Raw genomic sequence first — 24146 nt, forward strand, 5'->3', positions numbered from 1 at the left:
AAGCTTACGATGGTATCACACGTTTGTAAATCTTAAGGTGCCATCGCATCTGCTGCTGCTGCTGCTCATTCAAACGTATCGATAGGGCCTCTCTATCCATCGGGGCGTGCTCCCCATACCAACAAAAAAACTCGTAGAATTTGCATTTGAATGATATGGTAGAAGCCCTCGAAAGAAGTTCAAGCCCCGCCTGCATTTGATTGCCTTGAATGGGGTTCTCTCTCTCCCTCTATTGATTTCCATTGATTGGAGAACCTTTTTTCTTTCTTGTAATGCCGGAAGTTGGCCAACAACAAATTTGGTCATTAATTCTTCTTGTAGCTTGATTGCTTATATTTCGGCTGTCTTTAAATGTTTACAGCCCCCTTGCCAGTCGTGCCAATGAAAGTTCCTCTGTTTACTGTCCCTTAAACAGCTGCCATTTAGAGGCGCAGTCACGCAGTCTGGTACCGAATCAATTATGTATTTCTTCGGGCAGTCAGGCAAACAGGCAGTGACTCAACCCTTGGGACAGACAGACCACCCCCAGCCACCCCCCAGTGACAGCAGGCCTAACCTAACCAAATGATTCATCAAAACGCGCTGAGCAGTGGCTGTGCATGCAATTTATGTAGATTCTTTACCTTTATGTCAGCCAAAAAGGCCTGTAACATATATTTTCATTCAACTCTCTCTCCATTTGACTCTCTCGCGGGGACTTCCTGGTGCGTTTAGTGCGCCTGCGCAATGGAAAGGCGCGGGGGCCTCATGGCTGTGGTGAGTTCTCTAATCACTAGGGTTGCACCACAACGGAGATCTGAGTAAATTTGTAATTCCACCGAACAAGTTTTCACTTCTTTGGCTCTTGTTAGTGCGGATTGTTCACACTTTCTTTTGCTTGATAATTGAAAGTCTGCCCTGCCATGAAATCCGTTTCGCTGCGCCTTGCACCATAAACCCCTCGGCATAGCAGCAGCAGCCGACTTATCTAGAAGTTGCGTGCCACCGACACAAATAAATGATCTCCACATCATTATCTCTTGGGTAATAGATCGTTTCAGAACTGCATACTGGAAATGCATACATAATAGATGACCATTAGCAGATGTCATTAACCTCGAAACAACGGGTTCTCGCTGCCTGTCATTGGAAAATTGCATGCCATTTAGCGTAGCGTTTCGATCCGAACCGATCCGATCCGCCTTGTGGTCGATTTGATTACAAAACTAATCTGCATAGAATGCGTTGTGCCGTGGCGTTTGATAGACATGGAGGGGGGAACAAGCGTCTTTAAAATGTCAAATCCCCTTGAAACCAGTTTCCGACGGAACTATTGCCCCAGGGGGGAGAGGGCGCATGCGTGACCGATCGGTATTTTGTGTGTTGCTTTGTGTGTGTTTTCTGGTAATTGATCGGAGAGCCCACGATACGATTTCCCGTACGCTTATCAGCAGCACGCACACACACATATAACTAGGGGTCTGCGCGATTGTGGAGCAGCAGCGGCTGTGTGTGTCATTCCGTTCGCCGTTGCCATCGGCTATCAGCACGAGCGAGCGCTGCATATGCACTCTCTTTGCAATCTCAGTCTCGCGCTCTTCTACTCTCCCGCTCTCGAATTATTGCTCACTCCACTCTACGTTCGATGGGTAGATCGGGTTTGTCGTACATTATGCGACACAGATCAGGGGGTATTTAATTTTGAGTAAGAAAGTGTGTACGTAAATAAGAAATGAATAATAAATAAAATTATCAAAAAATATTTACATCTCCTTTAGGAACAACATGCTTATAATAAAGTAGATATGTATTATATTCCCTACAATGTTCAAAAGTTAGGGTACTCCCGCTGTCCAAAGAATGGTTGGCACTATTTTGTTTTTCTTTTCTCTGTGATTTATGTTGGTCAACCCATGCGCCTGGAAAACGCTTCTCCCAATGTCTGTGCTGATGGGGGGGGGGCGACGCAGTCGCTGTTGGCTGCGCAGTCTCTGCCTCTGCCAATGCTCTGGCAGCGCCAGCATAGCGGGCGGAGTGAGTGGCATGGCCCAAGAGCGGCGCCCCACACAAGAGTTACACAGCAGCGCCACACATAGACGGTCGGACGTGGTTTCTCGTTGCTCGCCTCGCTCGTGGAATCGGAATCACACTCGTTCCGTACGGCCCCTGGCCTTTTCGTGTGTATGTGTATCCGTACTGGAAATATATGTACGCGTATTCTTAGGCGGTTATTAGTGTGTAAAGTGCCGTAAATCCGTTAGTTTATGATATAATTTAAAGTTTGACCTCAAGTTTGTGTTGTGCATTTTTCCCCTACAAACTAATTGTCAAATCGATAGAAGCAGGCCGCGCTTTTCGAGAAAATTCACCACACCCAATCCATCCATTCACACATTCACCCTTCCAGCCGCCTGCCCAACCCCCCAAATCCATCTCTCTCTCTCTCGTTCTCTGTTACGGGACTCACTCTCTCGATAGTGTGTATTGCGTTTCCATATCGTGCGTAAAAGAAGTGCATTTCGAAATGATTTTTATGTGAAAAATCCATGTGGCAATTATATATAAACAAGTGCTTTCTGTTATATCTGTTCTGCTATTGTGCATAAAGAATTATTTATTTTGTACGAACAAAGCAAATAAAAAGTACAGAAACGGAGTGCTATATTTCCTTACACACACTCACGGATACTGATACTGAAACTCGTATAATTTGTGGTGCTTTATTTTCCACTAAATAAACTGATTACTTGGATACTTATTTATTTGGAGACCCCCTTAAACATATCATTTGTCCAGGTAAAGTTTATTTTGCAACCACACAAAATGTATCCACAAGTTTTGGTTCTTTTGGGAAAAATCGATTGCTGTGAGAGAAAGAGTCGCCCGTTGTGGTTGCTCTCTTTCCGCCACTCAGCTGTTTTTGCCACCGTTTCCTTGACATGCTATTTGTGCGTTCCCCCCATGTGGCACGGAACTGACTAGGGAGTGAGTGCGCCGCCCCACTCTATGGCGAATTTCTAGATACTATTTTGCCAGCTGGCGGAAGTAGAGGGTGGTCCCATCCAGGCGGGCACTTGCTGCATATTAAGTTTGTGGCAACCCCAAAAGTCATAGAGAAAAGCCCCTTGTATTTATTGCAGTTTTCCTTTTAGTTTCTGTCGGAAAATATCCAACCCCAAGCGGTAGCATCTTTGGCTAATTGGAACACGTATCCCATATGTATTATTGATAGAGTTTTATGTCCCAGAGTTCTCTGCAAATCGTTTGCAGTGCATTCAAATTTCAGATTCATTTGACAATTGAGTGGCTGAGTCGACAAATCCATATATGGGGCGCACCTTTAGAAAGAGACAGAGCCCAGAAATTCAATTGAATGAGAAAACAAAAATATCATTACCTTATGGCTTGCCAAAGCCGTATGTAAAGTATTTATAAACCGGCGGATAAATGGAGGCCATATATGACAGGCAGTATCCGAGAGGCATCGCCCACATGCCACATGCGAAGTTTTGCGACAAAACAGAGAGTCACAATATAATAATAATTATGGCTCTGAGGCTGAGGCAATATGTGTCGAGTGTACCTCTCAAGCTTTTCTGGCTGGCGTCTCGTTTCTCCACTGTCCGTCCGTCTGTCCGTCTGTCTGCCTGTCATCTTGGGTTCTGTTGTGGGGAGTGTAAACAGTTTTGAGTTACAAAAGTAGATGTGTGTTTGTTTGCCAAGAGATTTGTATGATATATGAGCTATTTATCTCTGTATGCAATGGGACTTCCAAATGGAGTCAGGCGAAGAAACCACAGAAGAATTTCCTCATCGGTTGCACGCACGGCACACCTGCTAACCATTCATCGATCGATTCCATGAGAAAGAATACTCTGAAACCATCCACATTCAAGATCAATTTTGTTGGAATGCTGTTCGACATGTGTAGAAGAAGCACACAGTCTGGGCTGTTTGTTTTTTCCCCTGGAAACTAATGTAAAGACATTTTCGAATTTGGGTTAAAAATGTGTGAATGAAATATTGGAATCAGTTTTTCAGCAGAAGAACGTGCCACCAGGGGGAACCCACAGTTCATTCTATCTCTCTGTTAATGCCACTCCAAAGACAGAAAGACAGACAAACAGACAGATAGATAGATTCATAGCTAGAAAACTGGGTCATTTGCCTGTAGGGTCTACTGGGTCTCCGTTTGCTGTCTTCATGTTTAAATACTGAGGCCCTTCCCTCTCTGATTTATTGGGGACTTTGTTAAGTTGATTAATCAATTCGCTTTGTGCCCGGAGTTTATTTCTGGGTCTGCTCGTTTGTCGGCTTGTTGCATTTTTTCTTCGTCAAAATTGATCGCTTTTGTAGTTTTTATTGGAATGCATTTTTAGGTTGAGATTTGCATTCGTTTTGGGTGTAGAAATACACAAGTTGCATAAGAAATGTTGCACACAGATCAGGCCTAACATAATACTTTATTTAAGCCTCTTTTGAGTTGCTCGAAAAGGAATCCTCTTACAAGTGGCAGAGTCGCGTGGGTGATTCTTTTCTTCTGTTCTGGGTCCCCATTTTATGGATTATCTTACAATGAATGTTATTGACTTTCTCGTAGCTTCCGTTTCTCTCGGTCTTCTCTGCTGATTAGTTTCCTTAACAAAAGTTCACCGACTTTGCCACGACATCGATTTGGATGGCTGTTGTAGTTGGTAAAGGTAAAGGCAAAGGCAGAAGTCGGTGTCCGCGCGGAGTCTGATAATTATGGGGGAAGCCGTGATAGTTAAAAGCTTTAAAAGCGAAGAAAGAGAGAGAGAGAGGGGCGCAAACACAAGTGTTTGTCTGGAATTCCGCATCATTTATATTGCCATGCTGTGCGAACATTTTTCCCCCCACTCCACCGAACCATTTATTGTGTGAGAGTGTGTGTGTGTCTGTGTGTGTGGGAGCCACCGCAAATGATGATGGACCACAGGCGGCTCATCAGCGCTTGGCACCGCTGTCTCTCTGTCTCTCTGTCTCTCTGGCATTTGGATGGGAATTGAAAATTATTTTGTTATAATTTATGCAGAGTATTTCTCTTTTTTGGTGTCTCTCCTAAGTGATTATAAAACTTTGACTTTCCTTACCTAACCCACCCTCCCCGAAAACACATTCGTTAACTAGGGACCGAACCATCTTTTGTATTGTTTTTATCTCATGACGCTTGCAAGTGATTATCCGTTTTCATTATACAAAGGCCTCACTGTAATTGATGATCAAGTCGCCGTAGAAACAATAATTTTACAGTGGCAATGGGCTCGTGGGCGGAGGGGGGGGGGAAGGGGTTGGCACTTCCGTTCCATTTGCAATCAATGCCGTAGGAGAGGAGGGGGCTTGACTGCGATGATTCCGCAGAAACGGAGAACTCGGTCTCACATTTTGTTGATATTTTGCATACCCTTTTGTCGTTTAGTTATTACAACATGGGATTGGATCATTTTTTCAGACAGAATAAACAATATTCGTGACATTTCAACATTTTTGATAAATTTTAACATTTATATTTAGTGTTTAAATAAAAAAAATTTGGAATTTTTCACTATTATAGGAACAATTATGATCAGTACAAAGATTAGCAATAATTAGCAACTAAAAATAAATAAAAATTCCACTAACTGAATACGTGAAATTTTGAACTTTTCTTTGACTGAATTTATAGCTATTTATTCCCCAAGTAATTGGGATTACTTCTAGTCGTATATTTGCTCTATTTTATGTATATTTATTTCTTTTGATTGTAACAACATTTATACTCATTCACATTTTTACGTGTCATTTCAGGTAAGCCTCGTCTCGTCTCGTCTTAAATTAAGCGGAAATGCGTGCGGCATGAGGCAGCCCCCTCCCCATCGATCGATTAATCGGTTCAGGGTCGCGAGCATTACCCATCCAGCCACATGCAACGTATGAGTGGCAAGCACCTATCGCTTACGGCAAGCAGCTGCGTGCTTGAGTGGCAATGTCCAGGCCACGTCTCGTCTGGTGGGTGGCTGTCTCCTCCACGCTCAAGTGCTTCGATTGACACAGAAAACTACACACAGGGAACCCATTGAATGGCTTATATGCACACTCGTACACTTTCCTTAACGATTCGGGGTCTATTTATAGGCAATGCACGATGCTGCAGTGACAACCTTGGAGGCAACTCAGACTCCAGCCATTCCTCAACCAACAATCCCCGTTCTTAATAACCCCTCGACTTACTTTCAATTCAATATTTAACTATATTTTATGCCTCGTCACCTCAACGGATCTCTCAGTAAAACAAACACTTGTCCCCGCTGTTCATTTGCGTGCCCAGAGCACATCCGAATTCGCGTCCAAACTCCACGGAATTGCTCAGCGGCCCATTGACATCCCAGCGCTCTGACGTGTGCTGCATGAGGGGCATGGAGTCGAGGAATGGCAGGGCCTCTGGGTTAGATCTTGCCCAGCAGCGGGTCTGGGCAAAGTAGAGGAAGAACAGCTGCGTATTGGTGAAGTTCAGCTCCGGGAGGGTCTCCTTGTAGAGCACGGGACGTGGCTTGTTGTCCTGCTGCTCCAGCCAGGCGAGGTACGCATTGAAGGCCACATTCAGGCCGCTGCTGTCGGCCATAATCTCCCTGAGCCGCGTGGCATTGTGGAACTCTGCTGGCTGATCGTACAAATAGTTGCTGTACTGGGCACGCTGGCACTCGGTGACGTTCCGATAGCCGGACATTGTCAGCTCGTTCCACGGGGACGTGGCCTGCGGATGTCGATTCCAGCCCTCGTCATCGAAGGCCTGCACGAGGGCACTGGCCAGCCGCTGGCCCAGCAGCGCATACTTGAGGGCCCGTGGATAATGGTAGTTGTAGTACGGCGCCTGCAGCAGACCCCAGCCCACGAGCACCGCCTGCTGGCGTGCCACCAGAGCGGCCCTCACCTCGAAACCATCCACCAGTCCGTCGGCATCCTGGCCAAATTCATTGCCACGCAGGCTATTCAGCTGCTGGCGAGCCCTAAAACGCAGGGCCACCTCCAGCTTGTGCCAATAGTCGTCGGACTTCTGGAACTGCAGCTCGGCGAGATCCAGATTCTGGTAGTCCGGCAGCAGCGTGTGATATTGGGCCAATCTCAGCCGCGCCGCACGCCGATCGTTCTCGTCCAGCCACTCGACACGCAGCTGCTGCTCGAAGGCCTTCACCAGGTCACTGAACACTTGCTGCAGATCATCCTTGGCGTCGTCACGCTGCACCTGCCGCTGATACATCTCGCCCAGCACCTGCGGGAACAAGCGCTGCATCACCTGCACACACTGGCGGGCACGCCGCGACGGATGCTCCTCCGGCGGCTGGTTGAGCTCATTCAGAGCCACGTACATGATGTAGCCGGCAATGGTGTAACGATTGTTGGCCCTGGCCGTACGCACCAGATGCTTGATGTACTCCGGGGACCGCAGATAGACGTTGCTCGTGTAGAGGCTCTCGAGGATCACCTCCACGTACAGCTTGAAGTCGAAGAAGCCGCCCATTTCGGTGGTGAGATCCGTGAGCGTGATGCCGCTGGCCTTCTGTCGATGCAAACGATCCTGTCCGATGCGCGAACGAGCCCCATAGGCGTTTGTGTTGGCCAAGGCAAGGGCAGGATCCTCCTGGACCTGCTGCTCCCTCATGTGCTTGCACAGCTCAAACTCGAAGCGGATAATGTCGCCGGCAATGCGTGCCGACTCTCCCGTTTCCATGCCCAGCCAATCTCTCAGATTGTCTGCCACCTGCTGCTGGATCTGCTCGTAGACCTGATCCCGCACATGGGCACCCTTGGTGGCGGCCGCATTGCAGTGCTCCTCCGGTATGATGGTCAGCCGTGGCTCACCCAGGTAGATGCTATTGCCGCCCATCTGCTGCAGATTGAGATCGATCTCCAGGCCCAGCAATATGTCCAGTCCGTAGTTCCTGCGCAGCTCCGCGAGCGTCTGCAGCCAGTGGCGGTTGTGCTGCCAATTGGTGTTGGGCACATTCCGCAGTCCCCCGTTGTCCTTGAGGATCTTCATGAGGAAGCGACGTCGCTCGCCCGCATTCGCCTCCACGGCCACACACGAGTCGTAGAAGGAGCGCACCTTCCGCACATTGGTCGTTGTGGCGCCACTGAACTGATTCGGGTGGTGCTGCGGCGGCAGTGGGGCAGTGAGCAGCTGCTGCAGCTGATCCACAATCTTAGCCTCCACCACCTGCTGGGCTGTGGAGAGTGGTGCTCCGGCTGCCCCTTGACGCTGCTGGCGCTTGTGGTAGCCACCCCAGTGGCCGCAGGCAAACTCAAAGAAATCCACACACGGATCGGCACTGAGATTCATGTACTTTTGCATCTCCAGGCCCATCAGTTGGCGCACTTTAAACTCCTCGCGACTGTCCGGATGGGGAGGGATCTGCATCTGCTGCTGCTGCTGCTGTTGCTGGGATCCGCCGTACATGGCGGACTGCTGCTGCGGCATGCGGTTCATGCCATTGTGCCGCTGTACACCGTCCGCGTGGATGAGCAGCAGCAGGAGTAGCAAGTTCCGCAGAGCATCTCTTGTAGCTTTCATCTTGGCGTTGAAAAGTCGACTGAGCATCGGACTACGGCGACGTCTGAGCGGGCGATAAGCCTAAGTTCTCCGGATTGTAGTCGTGTGCTCATGAACTTGGTCGATTTTTGGGTCAAGTTTGACGCCTCAGTCCCTGAGAGGTTATCGCGCCTTAGTTCTGGCTTTGCCTCTGGTTCTGGGTCTGGGAGAAACGTAAACAAAGACAGCCTTGCTCAACAGCAAGCCAGAGATCTTGGCAGTGACAGAAAAACAACACAAATCCGATTGAGAGAAGGTCTCTATGCGTGCCGCCTGCCTGCTTCCCTTCAACTTTTGTATTTCCTTAGTTTTTTACACTGCGAAAAACTACTGGTAGTAGCTTTCAATGGCTTTTCCACTGTATCTACTAAGAAAATCGATTTAAACATCGATGGACTCGATTTTGTGGTTATTTTTTTGTAAAAATCATTTCCGTTTATGAAATTTCCAACTGAAAACCTCTTTATTGGCAGACAGACTGTGCTTTACGTTCTTTGTGGCATGCCCGAATGCCACTGCCTACGAGTGACTCGATTTAGCATCGATTAATTGCCAAAAAGATATCGATATTTCGATAAAACCAAGAAAATTAAATTCTAGAACCTTTCTATTGAAACTTGAACATTTATCGATACAATTCCTAAGTTTATCATCAAGCTTTTGTGGCTTCCTAGTATATGTTGCACTTGGTTGCCGGATTCATGGCCGAACCCATGGGACAATGGAATTCTTTGGCAAAATCCTCAAGATTCCGCAAGGGGCCATTGACCTGCAGGCGTGGCCAAGTGTGATTCTGCTGGGCACTGTACGATGGCAGCTCTTTGGCCCAGGAAGACGACCAACGATGACTCTCCTCCCGGCTGCAGTGCTGCTGGGCGTAGGCCACAAAGAAGAGCGCCGTATTGGAGTAGTTAAGGCCTGGAAGGGTCTCCTTGGAGAGCAGATTGAAATCGTTGTTCGGCTCCTTGAAGCCCAGCCACGTGAGGTAGGCTCGAAAGGCCACATTGAGGGCGGCACTGTCGGCGATCAGCTGCCGCGTGGCACTGGCATTGGCGTGCAGATACTCCTCCACCTGGCGGCTGAAGCACTCGCTCCGATCGTGATATCTCCAGGCGGTTAGACCATCCCAATGGTCCCGCTCCAGCAGGTCCACGGACCAGTGTGGATCATCGAAGGCCATGGCCATCTGGCGTGCCACAGCCACGCCCAGCGTCGCATAGCGCAGCGACTGCCCGTAGTGCGGATCGTAGAAGGGAGCCTGCAGCAGGCCCAACCCTATGTCGATGTGCCGCTGGACGGGGCGGTACCGCACTCGTGCCTCATACGCCTCCACGGGGTCACTGGGCGCGGGGAGCTCCTCCTCGAAGAGGCGACCCATTTGCTGTTCCTGCACAGCGCCCAGCAGCTGGCGAAGATTCGACCAGTAGTTGTTCCGCTCCAGCTGCAGCTTGTAGTTCAATGGCCGCTCGTAGTGGGGCAAGTGAAGCTTCAAGTCCGACAGCTTGCGCTGTGCCACACGCCGGCTGCCCTCCTCCAGCCACTCGGCGCTCAGGCTCTGCTTCAGAGCGTCCTGCAGCTGGCCATAGAGTGTCTCCAGATCCTTGCGCGCATCCTCGCTGGCAAACTGCCGGGCATAGAGCTCCCCCAGGGCCGTGGGCAGGTGCTGCTTGATGAGTCCCAGGCACACGTTGCGCCTCAAGTGCGTGCGATCCTCCAGGGGAAAGGTCACCGCGGACAGTGCCCGATACATGATGTAGTTGGCCACTTGGCTGGAATTGTGAGCGGCCACTGTGCGCTGCAGCTGGCGGTAGTACTTGGGTGCGGCCATGTACACTGGCTTGAAGATCACTTTCCCATAACTAGCCGTCACATACGACTCCAGATTCAGTTCGTAGACTTTGGAGAAGTTCGCAAGGGTCTTGCGCGTGTAATTTCCAGCGTAGAGCTGTTGTTCGGCATCCCAGGGGGAGTCAGAAAAGTCCTGCATCATGCCGCCGCATAGCTCGTGCTCGAAGCTCAGAATATCCGCGGCCAAACGGGCGGCTGCATCATTGCTGACAGCCAGCCAGGCCTTCAGTTCAGCGGCCACGCGCCGCTCCAGCGGCTCATAGGCCATGTCGCGTATATCGAGGCGATTCTGGGTGCACAGTTCCCTGGGGATCAGGGTGCTCGGTTCGCTCAAATAGATGCTGTTCTCATGGACATTCTCATAGTTGTAGCCGATCCTTAGACCAATCAGTATGTCTAGCCCGTAGCGGCGCCTCAGCTCCCCCAAGACCTTCAGCCAGTCGTAGTCGTGATGATGCACCTCCCAATTGGATCCGGGAACGGCGGGAAAGCCGCCATTCTGTTGGATCAGTTCGCTGAGGAACTGCTGCTGCTGCTGGCTCTGCTGTGCCTGGGCCACCAGGCAGGACTTGTAGAACTCCTTGGCCTGCCTGGCCACGCCGCTGTCCTCCCGATGGGCAGTCTCCTCCAGCAAGCGTAGCAGGTCCACATCTGTGCGTTGGTGCAGCTGCAGCAGGGGGCCGGCTGCCGCTTGCCAGCCACCGCAGGCATACTCGTAGAAATCCGTACAGGGATCGACACTGAGATTCATGTACGAGCGCATCTCCTTGCCCTTGGCATTACGCAGTGTCTGTTCGGTTTGGTAGATGCGCTGGAAGCTGCTGCCAGTCGAGGTGGTGGCATCGCTCGCTGCGGAGGTGCAGAGCTCCTTTTGGAGCAGGAACAGCAGAAGGCCAAGGAATAGCCAGGCCATGGAACAGTCCGACATGCTGCCGGAGCTGTGTCTGTGAAGCTATCGACTGACAGCCAGCAAAGAGTCGTCCGAAAGAGAGACTTCTGCTGATAGCCAAGAAGCGAGGGTCATTCCGGGGGTTATCTCTCGCGAGAGTAAATGTAAAATAAAAACCCGAAGGGGGGAACTAAGTTGCTTAATTATAGAACTGAACGAACACTCTTTGTGTGTGTGTGGAATGCACTAACGAGCAGGGATTAAAATATTTAATTAGTTATTATTTAAATTTGAATATTTTGCAAATGAAAAGTTTCAATTTTTAGCTAGAAGTGTGGCTGGTTGAAACCTAGATGACAGAAATCAGGTATTCTTCAAGGCATTGAAGCTTAAAAAAATATTTGTTTTCGAAAAAATTAGTTACAAAAGTTTAAAAAATAAAAAATAAATTTGTTGTTTCATAGTTTGTATTATAATTTTCATTTTATAATAATTTTTATTTTAGAAACAACAATAATGGTTTTAGCTATTTTTTTATTATAGAAATTAAAAGTAAGAGTGACAAACAATTTATTTTTAAAACACGTTTCAAGTGCACTTCCTAAAAGAACATACTTTGGTCGCTTTTTATAACTTTTACTCGAAGATTTAAAGGTAAAATGTACCCCTCACATATATTCGATTTCTTTTCGTTCATTTTAATATTCTTAAACTTTACACTCTTATTTGTGTTCTCCGTTTACGAGTAATGGAATGGAATAGATAGCGATAGATTTAATTCTTCCCTCTTTAATAAAGGGTACACTTGAAGCGAGCATTCAGCTTGGATCCGCTGGCACAGCTGAAGGCATTGGTGAACTGCTGCGAGTTGGACAAAGCCGCATTGATGCGCAGCTGTTCGGGCAGCTCCTCGTAGCGCTCCAGGGTCTCGGGATAGTCAGAGCAGTAGAGCTGCGCATAGGCCAGATAGAAGAGCTGCTGGTTCGAGTGATCCAGCAGTGGAAGACGCTCCCGCTGATAGATGGCCGTGGTTTCGGCCGAGTTCTTCAGCCACTTGTTGTACGCCCGATAGGCAATGTCCAGGGCCCCGTTGTCGGCCACAATGCGACGCAGGAGCTGCTTATCCTGCACCGGCTTCTCCCGATACTGCACAAAGATGGCGTACTGCTCCTGGAAGCATTGGGCACGTCGGGAATAAGATGTCTCGGAGGTGGCATCCCACCAATTGTTCTGATAGCCGTGACTGTCGTAGCGCCTGCCCACCGCATCGAAGCCGTGCAGCATTTGGCGAGCGAGGAGCACGCCCAGAGTGCCATATTTCAGGGCATTCGGGTAGGCCGGGTCCCAGAAGAAGCGTGCCTGCAGGAAGGTGATGGGCACCTGGATCTTGTTGCTCTTCAGCTCGTAGTGCGGCAGCTTGTGCGTTTGATGATCCTCCAGCACAGGCTCCTGCATGAGTTTGGCCAGCTTGCGCTGTGTCTCCCACTGCAGCACGGACAGGAGATTCGGGTAAAAGTTCTTGGCATCCAGCTGGAGGCCATGCAGCTTGCGGATCAGCTGGAGATCGTCGTGCGAGCGAAACTGCAGCTGCAGCGACTCCAGCTTGGCAATGGCCTTCTGCCTGGTGTCCTGGCTGAGCCAGTGCAGCCGCTCGGATGCCTGCAGATCCTCGCGAAAGACGCGCTTGATGTCCGTCCATGTGGACTGCAGTTCGTTGATCATCTGCATGTTGTTGTAGTTCCTGTGGAACAGACTCTCCAGCTGCTGCGGGAAGTGTTGCTGCGTGAGCTTGATGCACCAGATATCGGGCTGCACAGTCGGAGGGATCCTTGCCGCATCCAGGGTGTCCAGGGTGCGCCAGATGGTGTAGTTGGCCAGATGCAGCTTGGGCGTGCCGCGTATGACGTCCACCAGATTGGACAGATAATCCTCGGGCGTCTCGTATATGTCCACGTACAAAGTGTCGCTGAAGATGAGCTGCAAGTAGCGACTGATGTCCACATAGCTGCCATACGCAGCCTTCATATCGGCAGCCGTGCGCTGGCGTGTGGTCTGCTCCAGTGTGAGCGCCGCATTGTGGGGCAAGCCCTTGGCCAGCTGCTCCTCAATGCTGAGCACCTGCGAGGAGACCTCCTTCAGCCATTGCTTGGACTGTTCGGGGAAGTAGAACTTTAGTTTTTTCTGTATCGAACGCTGGTAGAGATCCCGCGTGCCCTGATGGTGCCTGTCCAGGTAGAGGCGACGCTTGCCCAGCGGCAGCTCTGGTGCGCCGAGCTTGATGCGATGCATATGCTCCTCCTTGTAGTCGACAATCACATCCAGGCCAATGAATATGTCCACGCCCAGCTGCCGCTTCAGCGTGGCCACCACCTTGAGCCAGTCGTACTCGTACTGGTACCACGAGGGCACACGAATCTCTGGCCAGCCGCCGCGGAAGTCCGTGGCCTGCAGCAGGGCAGCCGTCAGGGCGGACCTTGTGTCGTTCGCCTGCTGGCAGCACGAGTTGAAGAAGTTCTTGAGTATGCGATCCGCACTGCTGTCAGCGCTGCGCGGGGAACTCTTCAACATTTCGGCGCTCTTGCGGATGTACAGCTCCTGCAGCTCCTCCAGGTAGTTGGTGCGCTTATTGTGGATCCTGGCCGGATGCAGACGCGGCCAATTGCCGCAGGCAAAGTTGTAAAAGTTATCGCACGCCTCCGACTGATCCTCGCCCATGTAGGCCTTGATGTGGGCCGCCTTGGCCAGCCGCAGGATGTCATTGGTGTAGTTGGTGGCAAAAGGATGCGACACGGCAGCGCCAGCCACAGAGAAGGCTCCCAGGAGCAAGAGCAACAGCTTAACTCCAGAGTATTCCATAATGCTTCTCCGTTTGTGTGTTTTCCGAATGATTGCCGAAACGAAACTGAGCTGAAATCGAGAGATGCGTCGATTTTTGACTGGATTCCGGGCCGGGTCTTATCGTTGTGCCCCAACCCCCAGAGAGACCCAGAGACCGAACGCTTGATTAGTTAATTAGTTTCATTAACCGATGCAGTGTATATATTATTCGCTCACCATTCTCAATTACGCGACTCTGACCTAAAATGTTGACCACTTGTCTCGCCTCTCTCTCGCTCGCTCACTCTCACTCTTTCTGTGTCGGTGTCTTGATCTTGTAATCGCTTTGCTCTATTCGCACTTGACCCACAAGGTAGCAGGCGTTCTACCCTTCCCTCCCACATCGCAGTTAATGAGTTTTCCGGGGGCCTCCTCCCAAGGTTGTCTCTAAATTGAAATTTGTTTATCCTCACTTGATCGTTGGTCGTTTCTTGTTAAACTAATGATTCCCTTTAATCATTCCACTCATTGCAGATATACGGCTAGATTTCTACAACATTTTTACAAACACATTACTTAAGGCACTTACCCGAAGAGTGTTTCTGTTTTTAAGTACTGGAAAGTGTTGACTAGAAGTCGCAGCAGCAGCATCAGCAATCATCAACAGACGAAAAGGAAACTTCACACACGGTAAGAGTTTACTCTCTTGTAATATTTGTCTAATTAAAACTGTGGGGCAGAGCCAAGACTGTGGTTCCATAGAATTATAATAGATTTATACTGTGTTATACAAAGATTGTTTTTTCCAAATTATTTCATCAAAAGTTGCCACTTTACGTTCGAGTGAGGCGCATCCAACTTCACTTCTTACATAAACTAAGTGGCAACCTTGCAATCATGAAACAGCTGTTTACACTTTAGTGAGAAGAGTTAACCGTTTTGTGGGCTTATCTTCTATTCATTTTTTAATTCTGGGGAACGAATTCATTAAAAAAATATGACATTTACGCGAATTATGTAAATACATAAATACTTACATAAATATTCCTAATTAATATTCATAGCTCAACACAAAATGTGCTCAAGATTTCATCGTATCAATTACGACATTCTTTGAACAGTTTATTTGTCAGCCAAGTGATTTGTGACAGCTTGTTCTAGTTCCAGACTGTGTCTGTGTCTGTTGTGCAATTTATAATAAATAATTAGTTCTAATGCTAATACTTTTTAAGCCGACATCAACCGACAGTTGTTTTGAGTGCCTTTGGGCTTAGACGTGTGTCAGACTCCAGGTCCCCAATGCTGAAGTTGTGCTGGACGTGGTAGCCTTTCTCGTCCACCACATAAGTGGCATCCGTCTTGTACACACAGCCATCCAAAGTCACGGAGGAAGTGTGGTGCCCTGTGATGATTACTTCGGGTTCCGCACGGGACTTACTTTCATTGGATATTGATGAATCTTTGGGCTCGCCATTTTCCTCACGATTGCCAGTGTTTTCCCGAATGCTAAGGGAGTGATAATTTGGGGTTTAGATTATAATAAATAAAACAAACCGAAAGACTCACTGAAATTCGTAGAAAACTGTGGCGCCATCATACCGTTCGATATAAAGACAGATGCAAAATAATAACAGGCACAGACACTGGAAAGATTATATTTTTTGTTGTCATTGCTTTCTAGACCTCAAAGACCTCCTATACTCACTGCAGTGGTTCGAATCATTCTAGTTCCCGTTGCTAAAATGCACTGAATGAATGAAATTACTGTATCGCATATGATACTTATTTATTTTGCGGGCGATCCATAGAGCACCATGGAACAGGTTTAACCGGTGTCTATTGAGGAGAGTTTTCCGCAACATTTACTCTTCGAATAGATTCTATATTGATTTCTGTAGAGCCGAGTGTCGTTGTTGTGACTCTTTACATCGGTATTGACTGGATTTAATAATTGCCTCGCACAACAATGTGACGATCATGATGCTGATTGACAGTAATTGCTGTTGATTGGAACTTTGAGAGGGAATGCATGGATGGGCGGAGTCTGTATGCTGTGTCATCAATGCTGCTCTGAGTGGGAAAATGTCAGGGAAATCTACACATTTCGGGGATATTACGTTGGAAAAATCAATGATCTGCATTTAGTTTTATTTAAACATCGAATTTACATTAGCCCAATCTTGTGAGTATTTTTAAAAGCTGAGCACTCAAACGAGTTCCAATACTATATGGCTGTGGCTCACACTCGATCGATTGATTACCCACAACATCTGGGATATTCTTATCCTTCTCTGGAACTGCAGAATGTGTGGCACTTTCTAGCGCAACTTCTTTTAATTTTGGCTTTGGATTGCCTCCATTGGGAGTCTTCACTTGCTCAGTATTTACAATGGTGGAGGGCATCATTATAAGCTTAGGATATGGACAACGAGTGGGCAAAGGTAGAATCTTTTCTACTGTTGGAATGGGTGTACTTTGGGGTTCCATTCGGAAGAGATGGATATCTTCCTGTGCGGATTTATGTTCCAGAATTGTATCCTCTGTAGAGACTTCTGGTACCTTTTTCTTCTCATTAGAAGTTGTAGCAGTTGGCGAGCGCGTGGGTAAAGGCACAATGTTTTCAGGCACAAAGTCCACTGTGGGAATGGTTGTACTTTGTGCATTGGAAGATGCTGCATTCAATTGAGATTTGTGTTCCAATATTCCAGCATCAACTGCAGCGACTTCTGGCACTTTTATCTGCTCGTCTTTTCCATTTAAAGTCTTTGTTTGCTCAGCATTTGGAATGCCACAGGAACTGGTGATGGTGATCCCAACAAACAGCACAAATAAAATCTAAATATACGAGAAATATTAATATTCTGATTGAAATCTAGCGGAATGCCATTTGATACTTACACACGGCTGCATTTTTATTCGATTACTGAGACTAGATCTCAGATGCAGCTGCGTTTTATACGAGTATCTATATGGATGCTAGGGGGCAGCTACGGAGTCGTTTCTCCCAGTTAGAGATCGTGAGTTTCATATTATCAAGAGTGGAAATAAAAGAGAGACTACAACACTTGCAATTATTTTGTAATAGTTTTTAATTATGGTTATGGCTTTTAGAGAGTGTTTCTTGGAGAGTGTATTCTGAGCTTGTGGTGTTTTATTTAGTAAGAATTTTCAATAAAGTTGCGCTTAACCTAGGCCCAATGGCATCTGGATTTTGTTGAGATTTACCAGCACCTTCAGTGGTGGATTCTGTGGCAAATGGTGTCGATTCTTCTGTGATGTCAGGTTCTATGCTATCCTTCTTGATGGTTCCTTTAAGAAGAGGCGTGTGTGTCGTTGATTTTTCAGTTGTTTTGGCTCTTTCATTGTGCGAAAGTTTCTTTATATATTTGATTCCATTTTTATTTAAATCTTTTGGCACTGGTGACTCAGTTGTTTCTTGATCCTGAAGTGGTGTTATTTTGGATGTTGTAGTCTTCACAGGCTGCGCATAGACGCCCCAGCATACAAAGATGCTGAGAAAGAGTAAATGTGCCAGCATCTAATAATTAAAAGTTGATTAATTAAGATACCAACTATCCTTTGTATAGATCTGCACTTACATTCGATTGCATTTTCTGTTGAGTTCTGTTTAGATTTCCCGCTTGGCAGAGAGTTTTATATTGATGCTTTGAGTGATCGTTAAACATTCATGAAATTCCCAGCCAAACACAGAGCAGGCAGGGTTTCGGACCCTCTACTTTCGCATGGGCGTTAAGTGACAGCCAAGCAAGCGAGTCTTAACGATGTTGATTAATTTTGTGTTTATTTTGGTAAATAACATTTAGATTATTGGATTTAAAATTGGTTTTATAGAACATATTGTATCTACATAGAATCGGACTAGGTCTTCGCTAGAATTTTCAACAGCTTGGCACTGAGTCTGGGTCCAATAGAGTCTGGTAAAAGGTAACAGTCATCGCCGTAAAGCGAATAACAATCGAAGGTTGTTTCCTCGACGTTGGATGCGGGAGTAGAAGAATCCGCAATGAGATTATCCCTGGCTGGTGATCCTTTCAGAACATTCAATAGCTTGGAGACTTTTGTGGATGATTTGGGGATGTTCTCTGTTCTCTCCTTTGGTGAATCCTGTGGTATCCTATTAACTGCAGTTCCGGCTGTAGGTGTAGTCGTGCCCAGGGCACTGGAACTCTCAGGACTTCCAGGACTTAGCTTCAACCAAAGTAAGATGCTTATCAAAATCAGATAAATTATAACCTGTAATGAAGAAAAATGTTGATTACTATCCTCTGGGACAAACTGTCATGATCTCTACTTACAATCGATTGCATTTTCAGTTGGGTTCTGTTCAGATTTCCCACATGCGAGTGAGCTTTATATCTCTGCTCTGGGCTCGTGGGAAATGCATAAAATTACCCAGAGAGACAGATAGCTATCGACGCATTTGCTGTCCGCCTAGGTGATGAAGCGGCAGCTACTTGGTCTGTAATTTCGCATTGGGCGTTGCTTGTTTTTGATTGGGAAAATCTATTTTCAACTGTTACTAAGGTCTTTCGTAGGTTCCCTGATCTAGATATTGTGTTTATATTTTTAGAAGATGACTATGATCGACATTTCCTCAGGGAATTATGATATTTAATACATTTCTGTTTAGTCTGTCATTACCAATTGGTGATTCATTTGGAAGCCAAGTTCATATTTGCATAGCTGAATATTTTATTCAATGTAAAATGAATCCAAAACTTGGCACGCGACCATGAATCATGGGGTGACTATGCATTAAATATGTCAACGCTTTCCATTAAAAGTTGAATATGCTTGCTGCCAAGCAAATAGATATGTATGTACTTATGCATCTATTTTATAAACCATAAACATTATTTTCAATGTTGTGAACTATTGTTGAAATATTACTATGGTAGTAAAGAACTCGCATCTGCTTCAGAGTTCTTAATTGAATTTAATAAACATTTACATAAATCCCTAACATTTGATTAAAGTTGTATCACTTGAGCGAATAACTGCAGAGCTGATGCACAAGCGAAAAGTGCAAAAGGGAATCCCAATAACTTTGCTGCCGATCTGTGACTGCTTCCAAATTATGTCAAATGGCGTGCCCACCCCTCTCTCTCTCTTACGCACACTTTCACTCTGTCTCTGCCTCTCTTTCTTTCGCTCACTTGCTGTTTTACTGTCACTGTAATTATCTCTTTCTCTTTGCCCCGCTCCCAATGTGGCTTAGCCTTTTGAACCTGTTACTGGTTGTAGGAGAATCGTCGCATGGGTGGGCAAAAAGCAGTACACGTAGACAATTTGAAGTGTAAATGATCTACTTATGCAACTAGCTTTCCTGCAATTTTTGTTTCATAATTTAAATAAGACTGTTCTGATTAAAATTGAAATTAAAACAATTCGTATTGATTTTAGTTTGAAATGTTTATTACAAACAACTTATAAACGTTCAAGTTCATAACAGTAACAATTAATTGTATCAGAGCTTAGATTTCATTCTTATAAATATAAAGGTAAAATAAAAGCTTTAAATATTAAAGCGTTTTACCCACGACTACTCCGTTGAACATGATTTGAAGCACAATTACTTGGAGTTACTTAGGATTAGACAATGTTTTAGCTAAATATATACATAAACTAGCTTTAAGCTAGAATCTTCAGCAACTTGGCTGACAGATTATTCACTGGCTCCGACAAAGGACCTTGGCCTGCATTTATTTTGTTTGATGCAACGATGAGAGGATAATCCAACGCGCCTTAACCCAAATACGTTTCCAAAAAGTGTTTGGAAATCCTGTCGATTCCTAAGTTCTGTTTTCCTTAAAGGGACAAGCTTAGATGTGGCTTTGGTTGCTGCTGCTTCTGATTGGAGGTTTCTCTGATGTGTGGCTTCTCTTGGCTGTATTCGCTAACTGTTGATTGACTGTGGCTTTCGCTATGGTTTTATAGTACTGTCTGACGTGAGCTCGATCTGGTCAACGTAGAGTGCATTGCCCATGGCACACGCCAAGCGGCGGCACTCGACACCGGAATTTTCCCAGACAGCGATTGTGAGAAAAATCACCAAACGATCCATAAAATTAAGGTCTATAAAATGGGAGCTATTTTTAGCTGTGACACTTCATCTTAAGCTCATTTGAACTGTTAACTTTAAGGGGTATCACGAAATCAAAGACAGGTATTCATTATTCGTCTTTTTGGCGCCTGTTTTGCGCCAGAAATACTCGGATTACATGTAAATTTGAATATGTGCTGAATCACTGCTGGACTTTGGGTCTAAGATAACCATATAAAAAGTGCAAATTAAAGACAATTTCGTGTGTTTATTTTGAAATTAAATGAAATTCCTCAATGTAGGGCTAGAAAAGGTTTGGGACTGAAAGTGCTAGTAGTTTCGATTGACTAATTAGAAGGGCAGACGACCGAATGCCATCTGCAAAGACGATTTAGAATGAGTGGGAGAGCGAGAGAGAGATGTAGATCGAGAGAGCTTAAGCGGCAGAGCTTTATAGATGCTGCTGCCAGCCGAAAGCAAACGAAACTGAGAGAGCAAGAGCGAGGGAGGGAGCTTAGATTTAAGTGAATGAAAGAAGACGTGAGAAAAAGAGCCGAAAAGAAACGGTAAAGCTGAAGCACGCTGCCGTGTGTGGAACAGTTACGGGTACAGTGGGCGCTGTGCCATGAGCGAACACTGATATTGATATGCTTTAAGCTGCGATACAGGCAGTGGGTTGGCTCCTTCGTCAATATCTTATGTTTATTTTTGTGACAAAAACTCAATTTATTAAGAAAACATTTAAAATGTAAAAATGTAATAAAATTTCATCATTCTTCGTACATTCCGGTCTAAACAAAATTGGCTTATTCTTCAAATTTTCTAAAACAATCTGACCTTTGATTCTATGTATAAAGTTGTTTGCAAAAAACTAAACCAAACTTAATGTAAAAACACTTTGTTTCAATAAATAATTTTCAAAGAGGGGATGCTAAAAAAAGAGTTAAAATTTTGAAGAAATTAATTCTTCATTTGCTTTTCCTTTGCGCATTTTAGTTGTAAAATACTTTGCTTTGTTTTGAGTGTCTTTTTTTTAATGTAAATACAAAAAAAGGTAGTTAAAAATAAAGCAAAGTAAGAATTAGAGTATTTTTTAATTTCTGTTGTTTGTGTTATGCGAAGCAAACTCACGTGTATCCCCTCTTCAAAATTATTTATTTTCAGACAGTATAAAAGTGTTTTGCGCCTCTGCCCTCTGCCCCCTCAAAACAAATATATAACGAAAGATACATATATATCGACATATAGGGAGGGGATACCGTAAATGATCCAATAACCAATAGACGATAGAACGATCCAACAGCAGACGACTGCAAAAGCCTGCCACGGTGTGGGGTTTTCTGTACCGGTGTGCCACTGCAGCCCCTGGCGCTGGCATGGGCGCCAACGTCTCGCAGCTGGAGCGGGAGATCGGCTCGGATCTGTTTCCGGCCAACGAGCACTACTTCGGGCTGGTGAACTTTGGGAACACCTGCTACAGCAATTCGGTGCTGCAGGCCCTCTACTTTTGCAAGCCCTTCCGCGAGAAGGTGCTCGAGTACAAGGCGAAGAACAAGCGGCCCAAGGAGACGCTGCTCTCCTGCCTCGCGGATCTCTTCTACAGCATTGCCACGCAGAAGAAAAAGGTCGGCTCCATAGCCCCCAAGAAGTTCATCACGCGGCTGCGCAAGGAGAAGGAGGAGTTCGACAACTACATGCAGCAGGATGCCCATGAGTTTCTCAATTTTCTGATCAATCACATCAACGAGATCATCCTGGCCGAACGGAATGCGGGCCCCACGCATGGCAATGGGAATGGCAATGGAAAGACGAGCGGAGCGGGTGCCAGCACCTCCCAAATGGCCACCAGCACGGCCAGCAAATCGAGCTCCACCTCAAACTCCAATTCCAACTCAAACTCGACCTCCAACTCGACGACGACCAATGGGAACAGCAGCAACTCCACGGGCTCCCTGAATGCTGCGGCCACCACGAGTGTGCTGGATGCCAGCGGTGGTCTGACGGCCACCACCACGCCTCTGGTGCAGACGAACGGTGCCAATTCGGAGCCCACCTGGGTGCACGAGATCTTTCAGGGCATACTCACGTCGGAGACGCGTTGCCTCAACTGCGAGACGGTGAGCAGCAAGGATGAGAACTTCTTCGATCTGCAGGTGGATGTGGATCAGAACACCTCGATCACCCACTGTCTGCGGTGCTTCAGCAACACGGAGACCCTCTGCTCGGACAACAAGTTCAAGTGCGACAACTGCTGCAGCTACCAGGAGGCCCAGAAGCGGATGCGCGTGAAGAAGCTGCCCATGATACTGGCCCTGCACCTTAAGCGATTCAAGTACATGGAGCAATTCAATCGCCACATCAAGGTCTCGCATCGCGTTGTCTTTCCGCTCGAGCTGCGGCTGTTCAACACCTCCGACGATGCCGTCAATCCGGATCGGCTGTACGATCTGACGGCCGTGGTCATACACTGCGGTTCGGGCCCAAATCGCGGACACTACATCAGCATTGTGAAGAGTCACGGCCTGTGGCTGCTCTTCGATGATGATATGGTCGATAAGATTGAGGCCTCCACCATCGAGGACTTTTATGGCCTCACCTCGGACATACACAAATCCTCGGAGACGGGTTACATACTATTTTATCAGTCAAGGGACTGCGCCTAGGGATCATCCTAAATCATGTTTATGTTTGTTTCTTTTAAGACCAAAATTTTAAAGACTATTACGAGTATATTCTGTTTCTTATCTATCCATACAACTATTATCCCCTAACTTTGCTTATCAATAAAAGAAATGCATGCACGACAAGTGAAAGATGTTTTTACCTGCAATTCTTGGTCTAGGTCAGGTCAGGGGTAGCTGTGGCTGTGTCTCCCACGTCGGTTCAGTCAACTCATTTCAACGCTGGTTGGGGGCTTGCCGATCTCGGTCGTCGGACGTCTACGAATATGAGAGATTTCCCAGTGCGGCGGAAGCCTATAATTTTCTGTCGCACTTACAATTATTCTTGGGTAATATTAATTCCACTGAATTCCCCCCATTGATCACCACACACAGGTGTTGTATGAAGTTAATTACGATATTCCGATGCGCGGCGATACCTTGGATATGTTACACCGTACATTGTCGACTGCTTAGTCACGTAGTCTAGTGTGGCACGTGATGCACAAGTGCCAAGCAATATGCATTAACTCTCCATGCAAATGTTTGTAACATAAATCAAAGTTCTAACCGTATCTAAAGTGGCGAAATTCTAATGTTAAGTAAGCTGTGACTTAACCGGTGGTGAGGTTGTTCCGATATTCTATATCTGTCTGGAATTGTGGCGTTTCTGAGTAACCATTTGAGGAGTTAGTTCATCGTTTAGTCCGAAATCATTAAGCGAGTTGCATGCAACATCTATGCATAGCTAATGGGTTAGCGGATGATCCAACCGTAGTTTCCCTTTTTTTTTATTGAGCTCGATTATGCAAGAGACAGTCCGGCGAATGCAACTGCAAGCTGAATTTGTGTGTACGAGTACCTGTATCTTTTGTTGTGCACATTTCAAGGCTCTTCACTTACCGCGGTGCCTCTTGTCCAGTTATCTCCGTCCTCCGCATTGTCAAATGGCAATCGTTAGGCAATGCCGTGAAAATGCCAGGCATAAAACAGGTTCAATTGAACTGAAGAAAGCCTGAAGGCATATTTATGTATGGGTTTTGTTAATGAAATCTACCATGAGGCAGGGTATTTATGGTTGTATATGGCGGGTATAAAGTGCAAGAGTATATTAAATACGCATTTAACTTGCACTGGGATGGCAGTCACAATTTTTGCATACGAAAAAACATAAAAAGACTTCAAAAATTAATAATTTTCAACTGAACTCCAGCTGCTTGTTTGCTTATCCACCGATCCACCAAGGAGTTGTTCCGTTACTTCTCTAAAAAATTTAATTGTTTTTAATATTAACACCAAATTGTA

General features: G+C 46.4%; 8 protein-coding genes across 9 annotated transcripts in view; 2 read left to right on the forward strand and 6 right to left on the reverse strand.

Annotated features, from left to right (window-relative positions):
- Window positions 1–5772: 5772 nt before the first annotated feature.
- LOC117897516 (neprilysin-4) lies at window positions 5773–8384 on the reverse strand. Its single transcript, XM_034806431.1, has one exon. The coding sequence runs from the start codon at window positions 8336–8338 to the stop codon at window positions 6260–6262; it is 2079 nt and encodes a 692-aa protein (XP_034662322.1). The 5' UTR covers window positions 8339–8384; the 3' UTR covers window positions 5773–6259.
- A 768-nt stretch (window positions 8385–9152) lies between these two features.
- On the reverse strand, window positions 9153–11368 carry LOC117897515 (neprilysin-4). Its single transcript, XM_034806430.1, has one exon. It carries the CDS (start codon window positions 11337–11339, stop codon window positions 9234–9236), a length of 2106 nt encoding a protein of 701 aa, XP_034662321.1. The 5' UTR covers window positions 11340–11368; the 3' UTR covers window positions 9153–9233.
- Window positions 11369–11986: 618 nt separating this feature from the next.
- Window positions 11987–14185, reverse strand: LOC117897517 (endothelin-converting enzyme-like 1). Its single transcript, XM_034806433.1, has one exon. It carries the CDS (start codon window positions 14154–14156, stop codon window positions 12090–12092), a length of 2067 nt encoding a protein of 688 aa, XP_034662324.1. The 5' UTR covers window positions 14157–14185; the 3' UTR covers window positions 11987–12089.
- A 485-nt stretch (window positions 14186–14670) lies between these two features.
- LOC117897521 (ubiquitin carboxyl-terminal hydrolase 12) lies at window positions 14671–22988 on the forward strand. The gene is made up of 2 exons (XM_034806437.1): window positions 14671–14807; window positions 21346–22988. Exon 2 carries the CDS (start codon window positions 21558–21560, stop codon window positions 22842–22844), a length of 1287 nt encoding a protein of 428 aa, XP_034662328.1. The 5' UTR covers window positions 14671–14807; window positions 21346–21557; the 3' UTR covers window positions 22845–22988.
- The window catches only part of LOC117897511 (heat shock protein DDB_G0288861), a 45808-nt gene continuing 36332 nt past the window's right edge, over window positions 14671–24146 (forward strand). Inside the window, exon 1 of one of the 2 annotated variants that reach the window (XM_034806421.1) lies at window positions 14671–14807. The gene's annotated coding sequence lies outside the window, so the exon portion shown is untranslated. The remainder of the gene's footprint in view (window positions 14808–24146) is intronic. The other variant, XM_034806420.1, reaches the window with a different exon arrangement.
- Window positions 15199–15951, reverse strand: LOC117897536. The gene is made up of 3 exons (XM_034806457.1): window positions 15823–15951; window positions 15684–15760; window positions 15199–15623 (listed from the first exon to the last, which is right to left on the reverse strand). The coding sequence occupies exons 1-3, from the start codon at window positions 15838–15840 to the stop codon at window positions 15356–15358; spliced, it is 363 nt and encodes a 120-aa protein (XP_034662348.1). The 5' UTR covers window positions 15841–15951; the 3' UTR covers window positions 15199–15355.
- Window positions 16254–17091, reverse strand: LOC117897532. Its single transcript, XM_034806453.1, has 2 exons — window positions 17016–17091; window positions 16254–16952 (listed from the first exon to the last, which is right to left on the reverse strand). The coding sequence occupies exons 1-2, from the start codon at window positions 17025–17027 to the stop codon at window positions 16287–16289; spliced, it is 678 nt and encodes a 225-aa protein (XP_034662344.1). The 5' UTR covers window positions 17028–17091; the 3' UTR covers window positions 16254–16286.
- Window positions 17967–18506, reverse strand: LOC117897535. The gene is made up of 2 exons (XM_034806456.1): window positions 18434–18506; window positions 17967–18371 (listed from the first exon to the last, which is right to left on the reverse strand). The coding sequence occupies exons 1-2, from the start codon at window positions 18443–18445 to the stop codon at window positions 17997–17999; spliced, it is 387 nt and encodes a 128-aa protein (XP_034662347.1). The 5' UTR covers window positions 18446–18506; the 3' UTR covers window positions 17967–17996.

Source organism: Drosophila subobscura, chromosome O (genome assembly GCF_008121235.1).
Source record: "Drosophila subobscura isolate 14011-0131.10 chromosome O, UCBerk_Dsub_1.0, whole genome shotgun sequence".
NCBI lineage: Eukaryota > Metazoa > Arthropoda > Insecta > Diptera > Drosophilidae > Drosophila > Drosophila subobscura.

What these genes read in the sequence shown, in the direction of transcription:
- LOC117897515 (XM_034806430.1), bottom strand. Translation starts at nt 11,339, where the DNA reads ATGTCGGACTGTTCCATGGCCTGGCTATTCCTTGGCCTTCTGCTGTTC.
- LOC117897536 (XM_034806457.1), bottom strand. An exon ending in ACAGTTTTCTACGAATTTCA is followed by an intron (nt 15,624 to 15,683) that starts GTGAGTCTTTCG and finishes TCACTCCCTTAG; the next exon opens with CATTCGGGAAAACACTGGCA.
- LOC117897517 (XM_034806433.1), bottom strand. Translation starts at nt 14,156, where the DNA reads ATGGAATACTCTGGAGTTAAGCTGTTGCTCTTGCTCCTGGGAGCCTTC.
- LOC117897521 (XM_034806437.1), top strand. Translation starts at nt 21,558, where the DNA reads ATGGGCGCCAACGTCTCGCAGCTGGAGCGGGAGATCGGCTCGGATCTG.
- LOC117897516 (XM_034806431.1), bottom strand. Translation starts at nt 8,338, where the DNA reads ATGGGCCTGGAGATGCAAAAGTACATGAATCTCAGTGCCGATCCGTGT.